Source organism: Panthera tigris, chromosome A1 (genome assembly GCF_018350195.1).
Source record: "Panthera tigris isolate Pti1 chromosome A1, P.tigris_Pti1_mat1.1, whole genome shotgun sequence".
NCBI classification, from domain to species: domain Eukaryota; kingdom Metazoa; phylum Chordata; class Mammalia; order Carnivora; family Felidae; genus Panthera; species Panthera tigris.
In genome coordinates this window covers 113,753,684-113,773,245 of record NC_056660.1, presented here as the reverse complement: position 1 = coordinate 113,773,245, position 19,562 = coordinate 113,753,684, and the positions used below count along the sequence as shown (strand labels likewise).

The following is a 19,562-nucleotide window of genomic DNA, read 5'->3' as shown; positions in this document are numbered from 1 at the left end:
ACCCTCCCGCTTCTCCACCTGCGCAAGCCTTTCTACGAGTGACAAGCGCGCGTGCGCACCGAGGACGCTCTGGAAAGCGGCAGGCTGAGGCGGGGTTGGGAATTGCGGCGCTTTATCTCTGGCGGAGGGGCCGACTTCTAGGGCAAATCTGGCTTCGGGCCTGGGGTTGGTGGTAAAAGTCGTAGTAATTAATTGTAACGGGCTACTGTTTCTTGAACACCTTTTACATTTATTGGCTTGTTTAGTCTTCACATCCCCCCTTCCTGAAAGGTAGGTGTTTTATCCTCATTTTAGGTCTGGAAAAGCAGAGGCGCTGAGAGGGTCAGTGACTTACCGAAGTCCACAGGTGGCGGGGTCAGGTGTGCAGGACGCCAGAGCCCGAGTGCCTGACCAGGTGCCCACGCTGCCCCTGCTGCCTGCAGACACCGGTTCTCATGAACCGAGAGCTGCAGGTAGAAGTAGCTCCCACCCTTCTTCCCACCCAATATGGCTAAAGAAAATGATAAAATAGATTTAAACAAAATCCAGCTCTGAAGTGATGAGGGAGAGTAGGCCTAACAGGAGTCCTCGGGAGCCCAGACTCACATCTGGCACTGAAGCTTTGCAAAGATGGGAAGGTTTGTAAACCAGCTATAGAAAAGACCAAAGAAATTTGGCTGTAAATTAAGGCATCCGAAAACCCGCCAGGATATGAGACAAGAGGGAGTCTCATGTTGGAAAAGAGGAAAATAGATTCAGTAGAAAGGCCCTAGGGCAGCCAGCAAAGAAAACCATCAAGCTGCTTTTGGAAATAAAAAATAAAGCTTCTTTTGTTATTTCTCTGAAAGAGATGTAGAGTGATGTTGATAAATGCTATTTTGTGTGCAGATGAAAAGCAAAACGAGGCCACACAGCAACAAGGGTCAAAGACTACCAATAATAAACAGGAGAGGCCTAGCAAAAGGCCATGGCCAGTGGATAGGAGGCCTGAGAAGAAAGGGCTAGTGTCCTAGCTTAAGGACAGTATAATAAAAGGATTTTCCCATTCCTGTACTTAGACTCTGAGATGCTCACAAAATTATGTTTTCTAATGTACTAGCTTATCTGAAGTTTAAATGTAGGAGGATCCCTCCCCCCCCCCCCCCCCACAAATACAGGTATTGAAATTTACATGAAGTGAAAGAATTAAGCAGTTGAATCTGCAGACTATTCTTGTTCCATTGAACTCGGTAGACTCAGAGGTCTTGAAGATTTAACGGATTTATTTGGTTAAAGCAAAATAACAATTTCAGGAGCGAGTCTGTCAGGATTTAAGTTACTGTGGTTGTTTCCTTATGAAATGGCAAACCATGGAATGCCTAGCTGAATTTCAGGAGGAATTGGCTGAGCCTTAAATCAGCTTCATTAAGATACAGTTATAGAACATACTATTGTTGCTTTTCTGGAAATTGTTATTCTTAGGTTTTACTTGATGTTGTATAATATATAAACACCAAAAGTTACAAAGATCTAGACTTTTGTGAAGAGAAGACAAGTCTATTTTGAATATTTGAAATTTTATTCTCTTTTGACATTAAGCTTTGGAACACTCAGATAATCTATACCATGTTAGTATTCCTCTAAGAGAAAACGGGTAAAACAGTATTTAGAAAGCAGAACCAGTAAACCTTATTACAAGCATTAGATGTGCTTAAAAAGTTGATATTAATTCATAATCTGTAATTGTTAAATGTATATGACTTAAATGTTAAAATCTCACATTTTAAGATAGTCTTCTACAATTACAAACCCATATGCCCAGATTTTCCTTAGGCTTCGCAAACCAGAGAAGATAGAATGTGTAAGAGTCAAAGGATAAATATTATAAATATATATTAGTTATATTACCTAATTAAAGCCATAATCTGTTAATACAGCTATGGATTTATTTTAAATTTTAATTGAATATATTACTAATAGTGTAGTTGTTGTGTTTTCAAATGTTGGTAACCTCATTAAAGTTCTTCACTTTCATAGAGTCCAGATTGAGCTGCCAGACGCTGAAATTCTCCTTCAGGGTTAAAAGCTTGTTTCACATCCAAACCTTTACCGTTAAGTGCTAAATATTTGCTGAAAGTTGGTCGAACACGTAACTGCTTAGGAGCCGGAAGAGTTTGCCTTTGACGGACTGAAATAGATCAAAATAGAAGTTGATTCAGAAAACATGTTCTAAACAAATGGGTTGCTCTAGGTATTCAATATCAGACAGGACAAGAAAAAAAAAATCAGAACTGTTGGGGGAAAATCTCTCGTATTTTATATCATACGTTTTTATATTATGCTGAGATTGTGTTTCTTACTAAATCTTTCTGATTAAGTCCTTTATAACACTTGGGTTGATAGGGTGACATACCTGTAACATCTAATCTTGTGTTACATGTGGTCACTCCAGCTTCATTAACTGCAGACACAGTATACCACCCAGCATCTTTCTTGTTTACGTCTTTTATCAGTAAAGTGACTCTACCAGAGTTATCATGATATAAACTGGAAAGAAACAATAATAAAAAATTAAAGTGTAAGAATTAATTTTCCTGTGAAAGTTTATTTATGATGTCTGTGACCTAGAGTGCCAGACTGTAAGAAAATGAAGTATTTGGAAATTCTGAGCTGTACCTAGTCAGTGCCATGTAGCATTGGTTTTATTGAATTTAACCTCCCCCCCACTTAATTTTGTTTGTGTCATCATTTCCTTGAGCCATCTTTCTTTATTGTTAGTAAAAAGGTAAGTCCTGGCCTACTTTATGCCTTATGTTTTTGATTAGTGGAATCTGGTGTAATGAGGTTTATTACATTTCTCTGCATGTTTTAAAAACCAGACAAAGTGAGATTACAAATGCATGCCATTTATAATGCATTTCAAGTACAACTGGATTCATCCCAATAAACTAGAGTTATGTCTAAAAATACTTATCCTACCTTATTCGATCAGTGTTGAATTGTACCATTTCATTATTTCTTTTCCAGAAAATCTTTGGTGGAGGTACAGCTGAGATTTGGCATTCTAGCTTCACTGAGTCTCCCTCAAAAACTTTTTTGCTTTGTGGTTTGTAGATAAACATTGGTGCTCTTCTATGTTCTTTTGCTACATATTAATAAAAAATTCAGGTATTTGAAATATTATAAAAAGAAAATAAGCCAAGCCAAGGTATTATGAAATTTGTATGTTGATACAAAAGTTTTAAAAAACACAAGATTGGAAGCTTATGTTTTAGCATTATTTTAAACAACATAGAGTACTATTTTGCATTATTATACCATTTAGACTTCTAAAATAGTAATGTTGCATTGAATTTACAATCATGTTTCATCAAAGAATTTAAGTTATATTCTCATTTATGTCTCTTCTATAAGGAGGCAGCATGAATGGTGGCAAGACTAGATAGCCTACGTTCAAATTCTCTATTTGCCCCACCAGCCATGCCAAATGGGAAAGATTTGTTTAGTTTCTCTGAGGCTCAGTTTTATCTATTGTAAAATAATTACAGGTATAGTGACTGCTCTGCCTACCACACAAAATTACTGTGAGGATCAGCTGAGATAATGAATGAAGCAGCATTTTGTAAACTGTAAAATAATATATAAATGTCAGTAATTATTACATCATTTCTTTAATTACCTGAAGGAAAAGAGGAAATGGTATCAGAATACTGTAACCCTAGCTTTTCTGAAGGAGAAATGAAATTGGACAGATGCCTGCCAAGGCCTCTTTCAACTCTAACATTAATAATATTTCTGGAGCTATTTGCACAAAAAGGATTTGCTCAAAGCTTAATCACTTGAATTGGATTTTTTTTTTGATTCCCTGATCACTCGGTTTTCCCTTAGACTGAGGCCCATTATTATATCATAGAATAATCTTAAAGGGTTTTTCACTGATTTGAATAGAATACAAAATCAAGGATATTGTTCATCCTTTAACTTGATCAAGATTTTATGTAATCAGCAGTAAATTATGTCAAAGTATCTTTTCTGCAGTATGCCATGGCTTAAACCATTACAAATGTAATATATATTTAAACCACTTAAATTGTAATATTTTTAAGTAGTATATAAGTTTTATAAGAAACTGCCTTACTGAAGACAAATTTGAGACAGTTTAGCCATACCTGTTTTCGAAAGCAAGTAGGTGTGTTTTTGTTATAAATAGAGACTAGTTTTCTATTAAACAACATCATCTGAGGCTAAAAGTTAACATTTATATCTCAGTTTTAAGTAATGTGTGGTCATGGCAATGCTGGAAAAATAACAATCAGATTAATTTAGACGATAGATCAGAGAAGTGATTAGACTGAAGTTTTTCACTATAATATCCTTTAGTTACATCTAGAAATGGTTACATCTAGAAATGCTTATATAGTTGACTCTTGAACAGTGCAGGGCATTGGGGCACCCCTCCACCCCACCGCCATGTAGTTGAAAGTCTGCACATAACTTTTGACTCCTGAAAAACTTAACTCCTAATAGCCTACTCTTAACTGGAAGCTTTACTGATAATATGAACAGTCGATTAACACATATTTTCTGTGTTATATGTATTATATACTGTATTCTTATGATGAAGTAAATTAGAGAAAAGAAAATGTTATTTAAAAAATCATAAGCAGGTGACAATACTGTGTTATAAAAAATCTGCATGTAAATGGACATGCACTGCTCAAACCTATGTTGAATTGAGAGTCAACTGTACTGCCTCATTTGGTTTGTCTAAAATTGCACCATTTCTTTATTTCCTTTTGTGAAAAGCTTTGGTTATAGGTCTCTTGTTGAAGTTTCTCTCAAAAATGCTGTCTGCCCCCTCTCCCACCCTGTGACTTTTAGATAAAAATTGGCATTCTCCTGGGTTGTGTAGACATTGACCTTAAATATGAAGTCCTGTGGGATTTTCCTTTTTAACACTTGCTTTTTTTTTTTTTTAATACTGCTGGATTTTAAGGAACTCTTGAAGATCCCTCTGAAGGCTTACCCAGGACATCCAGCTGCACAGTAAAGGTGGCTTCTCCTGCTCTGTTCTTGGCAACACATGCATAGGCCCCTGCATCTGAAGCTCTGACCACTTCAAAGATGAGTGAATGAAAACCCTTTTCAGACACTATCATTTTGTGCAAGTCATCTGATTGAACTGGTCTTCCATTCAGATACCATGACACATCAGGAGCTGGCAGTCCGCTGACCTGGAAAGGAAGACACAAGAAGGAGATGACAGAATTTTAAATTATATCATCACTGGTACCTATTTGTCCATTTACAACTTTTAACAATTCTAGTATCTGAGTGGGTTTGTGATTGACAGTGCAAAGCAAGAGCTTAAAAAGGTGTTTGCTTTCAACAATGTTTAACAAAACAGTAGAAATTAAACTCTCGAAATCAATGTAGTATTTTCAGACTACATCAAACCACATCTAGCTCTTTCGTATGCACCATGAGGCCCTGTAAGATGCCTCAGTTACTATATTTAGAACATTAACTTACGTTATATAGGTCTCCCCAAGAAATATGAAGTGATACGGGTTTTTTTTGATAATGTGACTGCAGTTGAAGTCTCAGAGGGACATATGTGTGATGCTTGCTGATCTAATGGATGACTTTACCAAAGTAGAATGCTCTTGAACTGTAATTCTGGTGTTTAAATTCCAGTTTAAGTGTTTTCTTATAAACCTTAACAATTAAATCCATACATGGACTTTCATTCACAAGGAATCCAGAAAAACATTTTATAAGAAAAAGGTCTCCAAAATGAGAACAATAAAAATGTAGGTCTTTCTAAAGATCACTTCTAGCATGAAGATCTCTTCTACGCCAGGTGAGCAGGTTGGCTTGAATTTCTTAATGGAGAATACTGCTTTAGAAATCTTACTGGTTTGATAGCTTCACTTATGTATTTATTAGGGGGTAGGTACTATTGTGAGTACATTATGTCTATTTACTCAGTTAATTCTCATAACAGCCTTATGAGGTACATTTGTTACTCTGCCATACAGATGAGACAAAAGCACAGGAAGGTTCAGTGACTTAGGTTATGTAGCTGGAAAGTGGCAAAGCCAGGATTCAAACCCAGGTAAGCTTGGTTCCAGAATTTTTGTTCTTATCCACTATAAGTGCTGCTTGTTACAGTGTGTAACAGATTATGAAGAGGAAGAGGACACTTTTCAAAACAGTATCTTGTTGCTATTTTTCCTCCAATATTTTTGAACTCTTACTTTGAAGTCCATTCTGCAGAATCTTCCTTCTTCAATTGACATGTTCTCTGGCACTTGAATGAAACGAGGTGGGTAAAATTTCTCCTGGATTGCATCCTGATCATTCACATCTCCCCTTGAGGATGATCTGCTTCTACAAAAATATTTTAATAATCACTATACAGGAAAGTTGTCATTGTTCTTCCTTTTGCACAAATATAGTTTAGCCATCATATTGGAACCCTCAGAGTCTATGCTATTTAATGTGTCAGTGTAATAACAATAGAGAGAGGCATATTTGAAGACTGTTAGAAATGGTAGCAATTTAGGAAGATCTGGTAGAAAATATACATCTTTACTTCTTTTATACATTGCTACAAATTGATGAAGAAACTGATCTATTAAAATGGAGAGTACCCCATGGACAATTCTTATCATATGCAATGATTTGGTAATTAGAATTGGGTTTTGTTTGTCATGAGATATTTGCTTAACGTGGACATGTGGTCCTGGCTTATTTGACCAAAACATATTAAAAACTTCTTCTGAGATAGTACTGACAATTAACAGATAAAAGAAATTTTTTTACGTTTATTTTGAGAGACAGAGACTGCGTGAGTGGGGGTGGGGTAGACATGGAGAGAGAGAATCCTAAGCAGGCTCAGTGCTGCCAGTGCAGAGCCCAACGCAAGGGTCGAACTTATGAAACTGTGGGATCATGACCTTAACCGTTTGAGCCACCCAGGCACCCCAACAGATAAAAATTTTGATCATCTTCTCGGACATTAGAAAAGTCACATTGCTTTTTATAAAAGTTATGTAGGAGGCTTGAAGTCTTTATAAATAATACAGTTTTAAGCTGAATATATTTTTGGTAGTAAAATAGATAGTTCTTCAAAAATAAAAAAAAATTTTGTACCTTACTTGTGATGTAGGAACTTGCAGTCGTGCGTGTTCTGAGTTGTGCTGTTTGAAATTAAAACAAGGTGAGAATGTTAATATGTGGTTACTACCTTGAAATGAAGCAGAATTAAGTAGTCATAGCTGAAATGAACATTTCTTTGTTGGCTGTATTTGTGCCTTCATGGTTAATTCCATGTACAGTTGATCCTTGAAATACACAGGTTTGAACTGCACAGGTTCACTTATATGTGGGTTTAAAAAAATTTTTTTTAAGTTTATTCATTTTTGAGAGAGAGAGACAGAGCATGAGCAGGGGAGGGGCAGAGAGAAAGAGGGAGACACAGAATCCAAAGCAGGCTTCAGGCTCCAAGCTGTCAGCACAGAGCCCGAAGCAGGGCTAGAACTCCCGAACCATGAGATCATGACCCCAGCCGAAGTCAGACGCTTAACTGACTGAGCCACCCAGGAGCCCCTGTATATGGGTTTTTTTTAAGATAAAACATACTACAGTACTTTAAATGTATTTTGTCAGCATTTTTTTCTAGCTTATTTTATTGTAAGAGTGTAGTATATAATACATATAGTGTACAAAATCTATGTTAATCTACTTATCAGTAAGGCTTCTGGTCAAAAGTAAGTTTTTAGTAGTTAAATTGTTGGAGAGTTAGAAGGTACAAGTGGATTTGAACTGTGTGGGGGAGTCGGCACCCCTAACTCCTGCATTGTTCAAGGGTTAACTGTATTAAGTACTTACCGTATAGTGCACTAACTTTCTAATACTCTAGCAAGTAATCCCCTGAATTAATAGGACTATTTAACAGGTATGGTACATGAAAATTAGCTAGACGTTGAACTCATGGTAGTTCATTTCTCATATGACTACTTTACAACAAAGGGAGATGTGTTCCCCTGGTGTATTTGAAATGGGAACACATGGTACAGATTGTCCTTTAGTAAAACAGGAATAGACATGAAGTCACTTGTGTTGGCAGTAGATACAAGGTATTATGCCCACTGCTCAAAAGTGCACCAACAGCAGTAAACACATATTAGACTGGAAAATGCTTCTCTTTTTAGCCATGGCACAAAATCATGATGGACACCATGGAAGCTACGTGTAGAGCTCTGAGAAGGTTTGAAAAACAACATTAATTACTTCCTGGTTAATAAAAGTTTATTTAATTTAAGCAAACATCTTTTAGGATTTATATCTGAGTACCAGAAAATTATTTCCATTTGAGAATAAAACCAGAGATTGATGGAAATCCTAATTAATTGATCAAATACTTAAAGCTTATTTTGTGTATTTCACTGTGCTTGGCATAGCAGGGGAGACAAGTGAAAAATCTCTCCCTATCCAAATATCTGAAAAACACCTATAATCTGAGTATACATTACTTATTTTGTGATGAATATGTTTAATGTATTTGGTCATTTTAAAATAAAATTCTTACAACTCTAACTTTTTTTGGCTAGTCTTAAAGTTCTCTACACAGAATGTCAAAAGAACAATTCACTTCTCAGATCAACTAGTTTTTTTGGTAAAAAGTGAAAATAATTTAATTAAACCCAAAATATCCAAATTAAATTGTTTGCTTTTTCATATAGTAATGCTTTGAATATGTATATATTCATATTAAGAGGTGTAATATTTCAGTTTTATATAATTTGATAACATTTTTTATTGGAATGTTTGAAGTATACACAAAAATCTAAGATTTATCTTTTCAGATTTCATAATATGTTTTGCTGCTATCTATTTTCTTGGTACTGTTACCTTCATTTTAATGTTTTTAAAGAATGAATGAGAAAAATAATACATTCTTGCCCTTGAAATCATACACTGAATTTATAAGCCATCAATATAACATTGTTTTGAGTAATTTCTACTAATAGAGGTAGGTTTGCATCCTATTCTTGCTGTAATCTGTACCAGTCCAGAGTAGGTGCTCCATGTAAATTAATTGAATGAATGAATGTATGAACTGTTCATTAGCCAAAAAGAGGTTTAAGTTCTATTTTCAGTTTTTAGTTACTTGCACTGTTAGATCCTGCTCCATCCTTTTTAGTAGGTCTTGTTGCATTTAACAGAAACAAAAATCCTATTTTCAGTTTCCTGTACTTAGGATAGTAAGTCCTAAGGAGTCCTTAGGAGTCTTGGGTACCCTGTTTCGTCCCTTTGGTATCTAGTTTCTTGTGAACTTTTTGGGAAGAGATGAGAGGTAACTACAGAAGGAAGACAGGAGTAACCGTTCTGTCTCTCCAACTGAATATTTCTCTTTAGGGTTACATTTACGTGTTAGAATGAAGTTGATAAGCGTATGGGATATTCACTTTATGCCCTCTATAAAGTTGTACGTTCGTGGAAAGGATCCTTTTGTTAATATCTGAGCCATTACTCCAGGCTTTTTGTTGTTGTTGTTGTTGTTTGTTTTGTTTTTAATAAGCATTTTTGAATACAGAAACAAAGGGAATTGGATATTTCATTAGTTCCACAATTGTATTTTAAAACATTGAAATGATTAGGAGCTTATTATGAGAAAAGGTTATAATTACTTTGGTTTAGAGTTTTAACTTCTGTTAAAGATTTATAACTCATAAATTATCCATGTGGACATTGGAAAAAGAATTCTAGGTGTAATGGACCCCTAAATGTCCACATGCAGAGTGACAGTGTTAGCCTTCTGGTGTTTTGACTTTGTGACATTTCATATGCAGATATTAGAACACCAGAAAGTGGAGTAAAATTTTAAATTTCTCTCTATACATTTGGCCCATCGTGGCCTCTCCTTTTTATATCTAATGGAGCATGGAAGTGATTGACTTTTGCTTCAAATGATACTTATTAGCATTTGGAAAAACAAACATTTAAAAATCACTCAAAAGAAAAATACTCCAGTTAGGTAAAGATTATTTTAATTTACCTGTGGTGAATCTTGTGCCTCACTGTCATTTTGAGCTTGAAACACAGCAGCTGCATTCTGTGGTCCTAGCAATCTGCGAGCCATCTTCTCCTCATATGTTAGCCGCTTTGAAGAAATCAGTCATTAAGGAGAAAGTAACGAGATTTAATAAAAGTTGTTTGTGCACCTTTACCTTAAAACCACCAAGAATGCTACCAAAGAAGTATAGTTCTGTCTAGTGAATTAGAGATAAATACTATGTTTTAAAACTTTTTTTCATTCAAAACATTTCCCTTCTGTTCTAGTGTCACTTTCACATCTGTAATATTCACTTCTGTTTTCCTCTTGCTCCTAGGAAAGGCAGGCATAATCCCCCTTAAGTAAGGCTCTCCCAAGGGAAGGGAAATTCTTCATGTTTTTTGTTTTGCATGTTTCCATTGACTCCATCTTTGAATATAGCACTGTATATCCTCACATTGGAAAATAACTTTTATTAAATGAACACTGAATACTTTGTTTAATTTCTGGTTTGAAAGCAGTCCATCTGATATGTTATATGTGTTTGGATTGAAGACATACAGTACTGTTTCAAAGATAAGTGACTAATACAGTGGGTACAGTAAGAGTTCTCTCATAAATATCATGGCTATTTGTCCAGTCATATACACCAAGGTACGTGAAGAAATCAAGGTGACTGACAATATCTCCTATTGTTTATTTGGTCATCAGACATATTTTATGTGAGAGTAATGCTTAAAGTGGAAAATCTTCAAAATTTTTTGCTTCATTCTTTTGTTTTTATATTGTTTTACATTCTTCTTTTGCATCCTTCTTTTACTACTGAAAACCAAGAGGTGATTTCATGCAGAATGTTTGGTATTGTATCCAAATATTCTCTTTTTAGATAATCCTATCCCTTGTGGATTATATGGACAAAGATTTGTGAGACAGAAAGGCAGAAATATTTTATAGTTTAATTGGCTTTTTATAGAAAATAGACATTTTGCTTACTTGATTTCCATTATGAAGAAGGCTGTCCTTGCATTTTAGCTTTCTCTCCAAATCTTGAATCAGAGCTTCTTTTGATCCTTGTATTTCATGGTCAGGAGTCCTTGGTGTGGGTTTATTAGCATTTGCATTTTGGGATGGTGTAGCACTTAGAGGTTGGCCAACTGAGGGTTGTTGATAGCTTTAAAAAGAGAAAAGTTTTTATTGAAGTTTTTATTTATTTAGGTAACCTCTATACCCAATGTGGGGCTCGAACTTAGGATCAAGAATTTATATACACAATGGAATACTACTTGGCAATGAGAAAGAATAAAATATGACCTTTTGTAGCAATGTGGATGGAACTGGAGAGTGTTATGCTAAGTGAAATAAGTCATACAGAGAAAGACACATACCGTATGTTTTCACTCTTATGTGGATCCTGAAAAACTTAATAGAAGACCATGGGGGAGGGGAAGGGGAAATAAAAAGTTAGGGAGGGAGGGAGGCAAACCATAAGAGACTCTTAAAAACTGAGAATAAGCTGAGGGTTGATGGGAGGGGTGGGAGGGAGGGGAAAGTGTGTGATGGGCATTGAGGAGGGCACCTATTGGTATGAGCATTGGGTGTTGTATGGAAACCAATTTGACAATAAATTTCATATTAAAAAAAAAAAAAGAGTCATACGCTCTTCTGACTCCTGACTGAGCCAGCCAGGCACCCCAGAAAAAAAGATTTTTAAAACAGATCTTCAAAGTACAATGTGGTACTAAAATAGACTTGACCTCATTTTGTTAGTCACTTTTAGATAGTTGAATCTACCACCACTTAGTACTGGTAGTATTAGAGTTATTAAAAATACCAATTTCCTAATAATAGTCAAGAAGGATTTAATAAGAATGGTCACCAGCTTTTTTTTTTTTTTTTTTAAGTCTTGCCAAATTAAAATTTAGTGACAGGAGGAACAAATTAGATTAGGTGTAAGAGGGATGTTTTTCCTTAAAGATCTGCCGTAAAGAATTGAGAGTAAGTCTAGTTACTGGCAGCTTGTGAGCCCTTCCAGTCTTGTAATTGAATTTGGTAAATTTGATTTGTGGGTAGATACTGTACTCAGTTCCCTGTGATCTCATGTTGATAGTTTGAAATTGATGGTGTCGGAGTATCTACACCAGGGAAGTAGGTAAATACCACAAATCATGGCTCCTTTCTCCAGAGCTGTTAAACATTCTCTGGTATAATCACTGGCACTTAGCAAATATTCTTTTGCTTTGAATGGAGTGTACAGTTGTCATAGTCTCTGGCTTTCCTATTAATTTCCAGTTCCTTTTAATTTCCTATTTTACAAAATTCAAGTGTGGTACTATATAACAAATAGCTTTTACAGTAGCCGTGGCTTCTTCAACATTGCTAAAGTGATTTTTAGAGAAAGAAAGGAACGATTAGAGGAGGAAGGAGAAAGAAATGTAACCTGAATGAGAAGAGGGGTTTGGGGAAAAAGAAAGCAAATTTGAGTAGCAGTTGAAGAGTTTGGTTTACATCTGTATTTGAAGTTCTAATCTAAATTATCTGGAAAGATGTTCTTCCTTCTCTCTGAGTTCTCCTGTTGATTCTGATAGAGTATAGGAGTAGTACTTAGGAACTCCTGTATTAAATTTGTAAGGTAGCTTGCACTTTCACAGTTGTTTGTTCAGATTTCACCTAGTTTATTCATTTTGTGCCCTGCAAGTGTGCGTTTATATCTGTTTAATGTGGGAAAACTGGCCACTGTTTTCAGTGAGTATTTTAGTATTATCATAATAAACGTTCTCCAGTTATCAAGATGAGGCACCCTGGGTCTGTTCTCTGACCTGTTCCTGTTCAGATGTCCTCAAGGATCGTTAACAAGAGCTTATGAGCTAAGTGGAAATGTATCTCTTCCAAGAGGAGCCAGAGTTTTAATTCTTGCAGGCTTTGGGGACTTGGTTAGTAATCTCTAGATTATAAACATACTCAAGTAAAAAAAGATGACTTATTACTCACCATTGTAATGTTTATTTTCACTAACACAGAGGCTGGGTATAGGGGATTCTTTATCACTTGAATGAGTGAATGTTTTTAATTTGATTCCGGATGCTCTGTATTGAAAGTGGTGGTGCACATTTCTCCTCCTTACATTACAGATATTCGGGGTTGTTTATATTAATCCTAAACTAAAAGTCTGATTTGTTCAGTTAAGTAAACAGCCAAATGAAATGTTTCAATAATTGTTGTATTTGTGTTTTCAAATTTTATTTTATTTTATTTTATTTTTTTTAAGTAGGCTTCATGTCCAGCATGGAGCCCAGCACTGGGCTTGAACTCAACAACCCTGAGATCAAGACCTGAGCTGAGACCCAGAGTTGGACGCTTAACTGACAGAGCCACCCAGGCACCCTGTTTTTTTTTTTTTTCCCTTAAGATTGAATTTTCATGTCAAAGTGGTAAAATTCCTTTGTCTTAAAAATCTCCTATTTTTCCAACTATATGGAGCTATAATAGCCTATTTTTTAAATGTTAGTCTACATCTTTATAAAAGTCACATGCTTGTTAAAGTGAATTAGAATTAAATAAGTTTGTTTTTTGACTGTTATAATGCAGTATATCTGAGAAATCCTGAAGGATTATCAAAATTGAGCCTGAGAATCACTGATGTGTATTTGACCCAGTCACTTTATTCAGTGAATACCCTTATCAGTTTACATAGCCTAAATGTAAGACGAGATATCTGCTCATATTTATAAACTCATATTCTTGCATTCTGCTTTATAGGTCTTTTTTTTTTCTGTCATTACACTTGATCTTAGCCAAAAGGCCAAGAAGCGAATTTTTTTTTTTCTATCATTTATCACCGAAATCCTTAATTTTGTTGTAGGTCATAAAACTGAATCACCAGGCAGGTAAGGCACACTTGCTGAATGTCACACAGCAAGCTTTTTGAATGGACTAATTAGAATTGGAGTTCTCCTCAAAGTCCAGTCTGTGGTTTGATTGACTGAATAAAATGTTTGCTTAAGGGTTTCCTACTGATGAAAAGCTAAATAAAGCTTTCAAAGCAATCTAGGTCAGAATCCAAGGGATTATTTTCGAAGGCAGGGCAAACTTAAGCCCACCATAACAATGAGGGAGTTGTGCACAAATGTTCAAAGGGCCAGAGCTTTCCACCCCGTGCAGCTGGACACTGAATGGGTATCAAGTGGCTGTGGGAAGATTAAAAGAGTTATCTATGGTTGCTGCAAATGGAACAGCTAAAGCTGTATCTTTGATCTCTGGTTTGGGGACCTCCTATGCTTTATTTCTTATCCTCCATTTTTGCCTTTCTCTCTTAGTTCTGTGTACAGAGCTAGGAACATGGTTGAGGTTCACTAATACTTATTTGATGGCTCTCTTTTCTTAGCAGATATTTGGAATAGGATTGAAAGACTTTACTAAGAAAAATAGTAGAGTCAGAAAACGTTATTTTAGATTTAAAAATGCTCACGTAGGAAATTCGAAAAATAATGGAAAGCTAGATGGAAAATGATCATTTGGCTAGATTGTAACCAAGAAAAATCTACATTGTGTGTTAATGAGTGTAATGGGAATTTTGGAAGGAAGAGAAAGAGAGGGCTTAAAGTCTTCTTTAAAAACATATTAGGTCAAACCTATGAGGATGCCATTTTTGTAGGTGAAAAATAGTTGACTATCAGCCATTTCAAATGGTTCGTCCTAGTATCTGTAGGATTCTAACAAATGTTCTTGACTTTCCTCATTTTTGTTTTTTAAAATGTTGAAAATAAGTTTTTGCAGGTTGAATTGCTGTAGTCCATTGAACTTAATTTCCAGAGTTTTCACCAATAATAGAAATCTCTACAAAAATTAGCTTCTGGGGAATAGTGAGAGAAATTATCAAGAATCTAAGCAAATCTTTTGATAAGCCTGCAACAAAACATATTCCATCAGGCAGTTTTTCAGTTGCCTCAGATTTAATTATCTGATGTTTTAGCCAGGCAAGGGACAGGAAAACTGATAGCTCTCGGTTTGCATAAGCACAAAGTATTCAGTTCATGTTTTAAAAAAAGCACAACCACTGTGTCCTTATTCATATCAGGTTCTCCTAGGATAGTTTTAGGCTTTGGAAGTAGTACATGCTTGCATAAGGCTCCAGGTATTCTTCTCTTTATTTAGACAGGACAATCAGCTCAACTCATTTGAACAAAGTTTTTTTTAATTACCAAAGGAAACGCTAAGGTCGTTTATCTATTCAAGCCTTTCTTATCATAGCAAGGAAAATTCATATACTTCACTATTTGAGTCCCAGATTTTCATTAATTTTTTTTTTTTTAAGCCAAGTGGATGCTCAGGATCAGAAGGGAAAATGGATAGGAAGAAAAGACTAAGACTGAGAAGAAATTTAATAGTCTCTGCTTATGTGAGAGGAAATCCTAGCTGAGGAAGAGCAGACAGGTGTTCTTCATCTCAGCTGAGCCCAGAACGCGAGCAATTAAATTTATAGCATGATGATCTTAACTTCGAACTGGGAGAATAGTTCACTGTTCTTGAGTATATTAGAAATCTTCTTTTTTTGAAGATAGAAAATTATAAGTAATGTATGGGGTAATAGGTAATTTGGGTTTAGGATAGTCTGGACACTAGAGAATGGGTCAGATGACCTCTTACTGCCAGCCCCCTGGTTCAAGGTGTTTTAGGAGAATTATGAAAGAGACCTTGAGGTTTCATTGCCTTTCAAAATACTAAATAGTGAACTAGGGCATACTCCCCCACACTCCTTAGATACAAACTCAGTGTTTATGCAGTATCTATTCATATATAAAAAAATATACTTACTTGGTGTCCACATTGGAAGGAATTTTACTGCTACTATAATCAGACTGTGATGGTAATATGGAGCTGAGGAAGCTGGCTGGGGACTGGTTATAGGTGGCTGTAACCCTTTGGCCTGGGTTGGAGGCAGCATGCTGCTGGGGAGAAGCAGGGAAAGCAGAGGAAGACATGGTGATGTGAGAGCTCACTGTTGAGGAGGCAGAAAATCTTTGCTCTGTGCATTGGCGGGGCTGGATGGTAATGGAAGACTGTTTGGTCTGACTAGAGTAGCTGGAGGTTTCCGGTCCAGGAGGTTGCAGTCTGGAGCCATATGGGTTTTGGGTTTGAATGAAGTGTTTTGGACGTTCGTAGTTAAACATGCTTAGCTGGTATATGGAAGATGAAGGCAATTTATTACTATAATGATTTGTTCCTCGAAGGGTGGGGTCCTGAATTTGGGGTGGCAAGCCTGGAATCACAGAAGATCTCAAGGAATCTGAAGCAACCGTGGTCTGCCCCTCCTTGTTGTGATCCTGGGAATACTGTGCTCCTGTCTTTGATGGAGTGGCCTCTTGAAGAGTATTGTTCCTTCAAAAGGAGAAAATGATTCAATTACAGTATTTGCATAAAAAACAGTACTGTTTAACATCTTTAGGAGCATATGTGCTGTTTTGGGGGGAGGCTTAAATGCTTTCAAGGTCACCTCAAGGTGGACCTTTCCTGGCTTCTAGACTTCTTTTCTTTATCTCTGTCTTTGTACAAATGACTTTTCTCCTGAGAACAACAGCAACAAAAAAAGTATTCATTAATGTTGGTTTGCCTCTGGGTGATTCTTGAAGCATGCCCAGGGGCTTCAAGATACAGGAACACAAAGTTTGAGTTTGCCAAGTGACTATGAAAAGAAATACTGTGATGCTGCTCAATGTGATAATTTTATGGCCTTACGATTAGCCTTTGCCTAGGGGGTATAGTTCATTAACCACAGAGATTAATTATATTAATAATATTAATTATATTAATAATTTAATTATTTAAATTATTAGCAGTTAAATACCTAACTTGTCTGCTCCTTTTCAGTCTGAATTCTTCCCATTGCTCATGAAAACCAATGAGCAGCTCTTCTGATACACCACTTAATGAATGTCCTGGTGATCTGTGATGAATGATGTCTCATTAGATCAAGGGGAACAATATGCTTTTTTTTATAAGGAACAGTGAATGTCCATATTTACTCCTTCACTCTTTGGCAATTTCATAAAGTAGAGGGAACATGTATAATTCACTATTGTCAACTTTGAGTGTATTTTTTGTGGCTCGCTCTCAGGGTGCTGCCTTTTTTTCTCCCTTTGATTCCAAAATGACCATAGTACCAAACTAGAAGATAATTAAGGAGTATGTGTGTCTTTCTGTGTGTATATATCTTACTGACTATTCCAGAGCCATATATAAATTTTTTTATTATTTTTAGATTATACAATCTAGTTATTGGTGTTGATACTCTTAATTATTTAGATTTTTACTTTTTACTAGTTTTACCTATTTCATATGTATTTTAGACTAATTTTGAAATTATTTTAGCTTCTCTCTTTTTCTTTTGAAATGGAAGATGCTAATGTACAGAAGGAAGTAAGGCAATATGAAACTAGTGTATACCTCATCAAAAGAGGGATGCCATTTCTCTTACTTAGCTCTGCATTGATTCTTCTAACTTCCTGTAATGGACCCCATTTTTCCTTAGATGAATCATTTGCCCCTAAAATCAACCATGAAGGGTCATATTTGCCTCTGATTTCTTCCATTAGTATGGTAAATCTAATAAGCAGAACTATATACAGACATTACACACAGACTAGTTCAAAATACATTTAATTTTACATAGTATAAGGCAACTCTAAGATAATGATAAATCAAACTATAACTGATACCAAGCTGTCATCATTGAAATGAAATCTTAAAATTGTTTAATTTCCTAGCTTGAAGAATGTATCATTTTTAATGAAAAATTTCAGACCAAATAACTTCATCCCAAGGCTGTACATATAGTTTAGAATTAAATTAAAACTAGCAGTTTTAGGGGTGCTTGGGTGGCTCAGTTGGTTGTGTCCAACTCTTGATTTCAGGTCAGGTCATTATCTCATGGTTTATGGGTTTGAGCCCCACTTCAGGCTCTGCACTCATAGTGCGGGGCCTGCCTGCTTGGGATTCTCTCTCTCTCCTCTCTACTCCTGTCCTGCTTGTCTGCATGCATGTGCATGTGTGCGTGCATGCTCTCAGAGTAAAAAAATTAAAAAAAACCCCAAACAAACAAACCTAAAGGTTTTAGGAAAGAACAAATGCAACTCAACAGCCAAGAGAACGATTCTGTTGAGAAAGAACACTTAAAAAGCCATATATTCCTTAATTTCAAGTTTATGAACACAAACATGTTCAACCAGAGTGCATTTTAGTAATTAACTGTATTAGGCCTTTACACTGTTGGAGGAAAACATCTAAAAGGAAGCTTTAATTAGATCTTCTCAAGGACTCTATTTGAAGGCAAGTAATTTTGTAGTTATGGGCTTATTCATTACATTGCAGAATTGAATCCAAATTTAGTTCTTAAATTCCTTTTTAGGAAGGCAAATTATTCAGATTCATTTCAAATGGCAAGTGATAAACTGTGTAACAAATAGCCAGTAGATATTTTCCAGAAAGTTCCCTGTTTTTCCTTACATATATTTTTAAAATGTCACCAATCTTGTACATTTTGGTATCGGTCTTCAGAGTTAACAATTACCGTTACTTTTCAAAGCTCAGTTAAGAATATATTCTTTCAAAAGTTCCATTTTACTCATGTCTCAACAAAATTTTATAGAGATGTTCAAATAGATAACTCTGAAAAGTTTTTCTTTATGTTTGTAGTTACTGTTCAACAGTTTAATTTTATAAGAGGTTCTCTTACTTGGCAGTATCATTTTATTCCAAGTAATGTTAAATAAATTTCAAAGATTTTATAAGTAAAATACTATGCAGCTCCTTTTTAAAAAATCCTAACTTTTTTTTTCTCTCTCTGATATAGTACAGACAGACTTGCACAAACAACTGATTGAGGATATTTTAAAGCTCTAGAACATCACCACAGTTATAATCACGCCAAGTATCCCTTTTCAAGGAAAAATGATGATCTAAAAATATTAACACACAACTATCTTGCCTTGTGCCCTTTCTATAATACCTTCCAGTTTCAGTGGAATGAATAGGTTACTTCCTTATTAAATATTTGTATAATAACATTATAATGTTACTTGCACACTTTTTATGTGAAGATGATTTTTGTACACATTCCTCTGATTTGGACAAAAAACCAAAACCCAAAACTGTAGCAGAAATAAAGGTGGGACTTACCCGTCGTTCCAGAGGGTGCCAGCTGGGTTTAACCCACTATTGAAGGGAAGGAAGAGGCATCCCCTTCCCTCACAGACTAATCTAGTGGCTCTGTGCTTAGTATTATAGCACCACTGACTTTTATCAGCTGCCAAACAGTGACATCTGATGTGCTTGCCTGTCCATCTACCTATGCTGGCATGTCAAAGTAAGAGTCCACAATCTAAACAATATCTCAGATGTCTTAGTGATATTTAAGGAGTGGGATTACATGAGCTTCTCTTGGAGGCATCTTTATTTTAGATGTGAATTTTGACTGTGAGCTTTAGCAAGCTCATGCAGGAGGAAGAGCAATGAATTGGGAAATGGAAAAAAGTATAAAGCAAACTCA

General features: G+C 35.7%; 2 protein-coding genes across 3 annotated transcripts in view; one reads left to right on the top strand and one right to left on the bottom strand.

Annotated features, from left to right (window-relative positions):
• Positions 1-1,937: 1,937 nt before the first annotated feature.
• MYOT (myotilin) lies at positions 1,938-16,619 on the bottom strand. Its single transcript, XM_007077841.2, has 9 exons — positions 15,833-16,619; positions 11,015-11,192; positions 10,025-10,129; positions 7,117-7,163; positions 6,219-6,351; positions 4,985-5,192; positions 2,938-3,103; positions 2,372-2,505; positions 1,938-2,146 (listed from the first exon to the last, which is right to left on the bottom strand). The coding sequence occupies exons 1-9, from the start codon at positions 16,186-16,188 to the stop codon at positions 1,974-1,976; spliced, it is 1,500 nt and encodes a 499-aa protein (XP_007077903.2). The 5' UTR covers positions 16,189-16,619; the 3' UTR covers positions 1,938-1,973.
• KLHL3 (kelch like family member 3) overlaps positions 5,164-19,562 on the top strand; it is a 278,634-nt gene continuing 264,235 nt past the window's right edge. The window contains exon 1 of one of the 2 annotated variants that reach the window (XM_042984589.1): positions 5,164-5,247. The gene's annotated coding sequence lies outside the window, so the exon portion shown is untranslated. Of the gene's footprint in view, positions 5,822-19,562 lie in introns of both variants that reach the window. The other variant, XM_042984583.1, reaches the window with a different exon arrangement.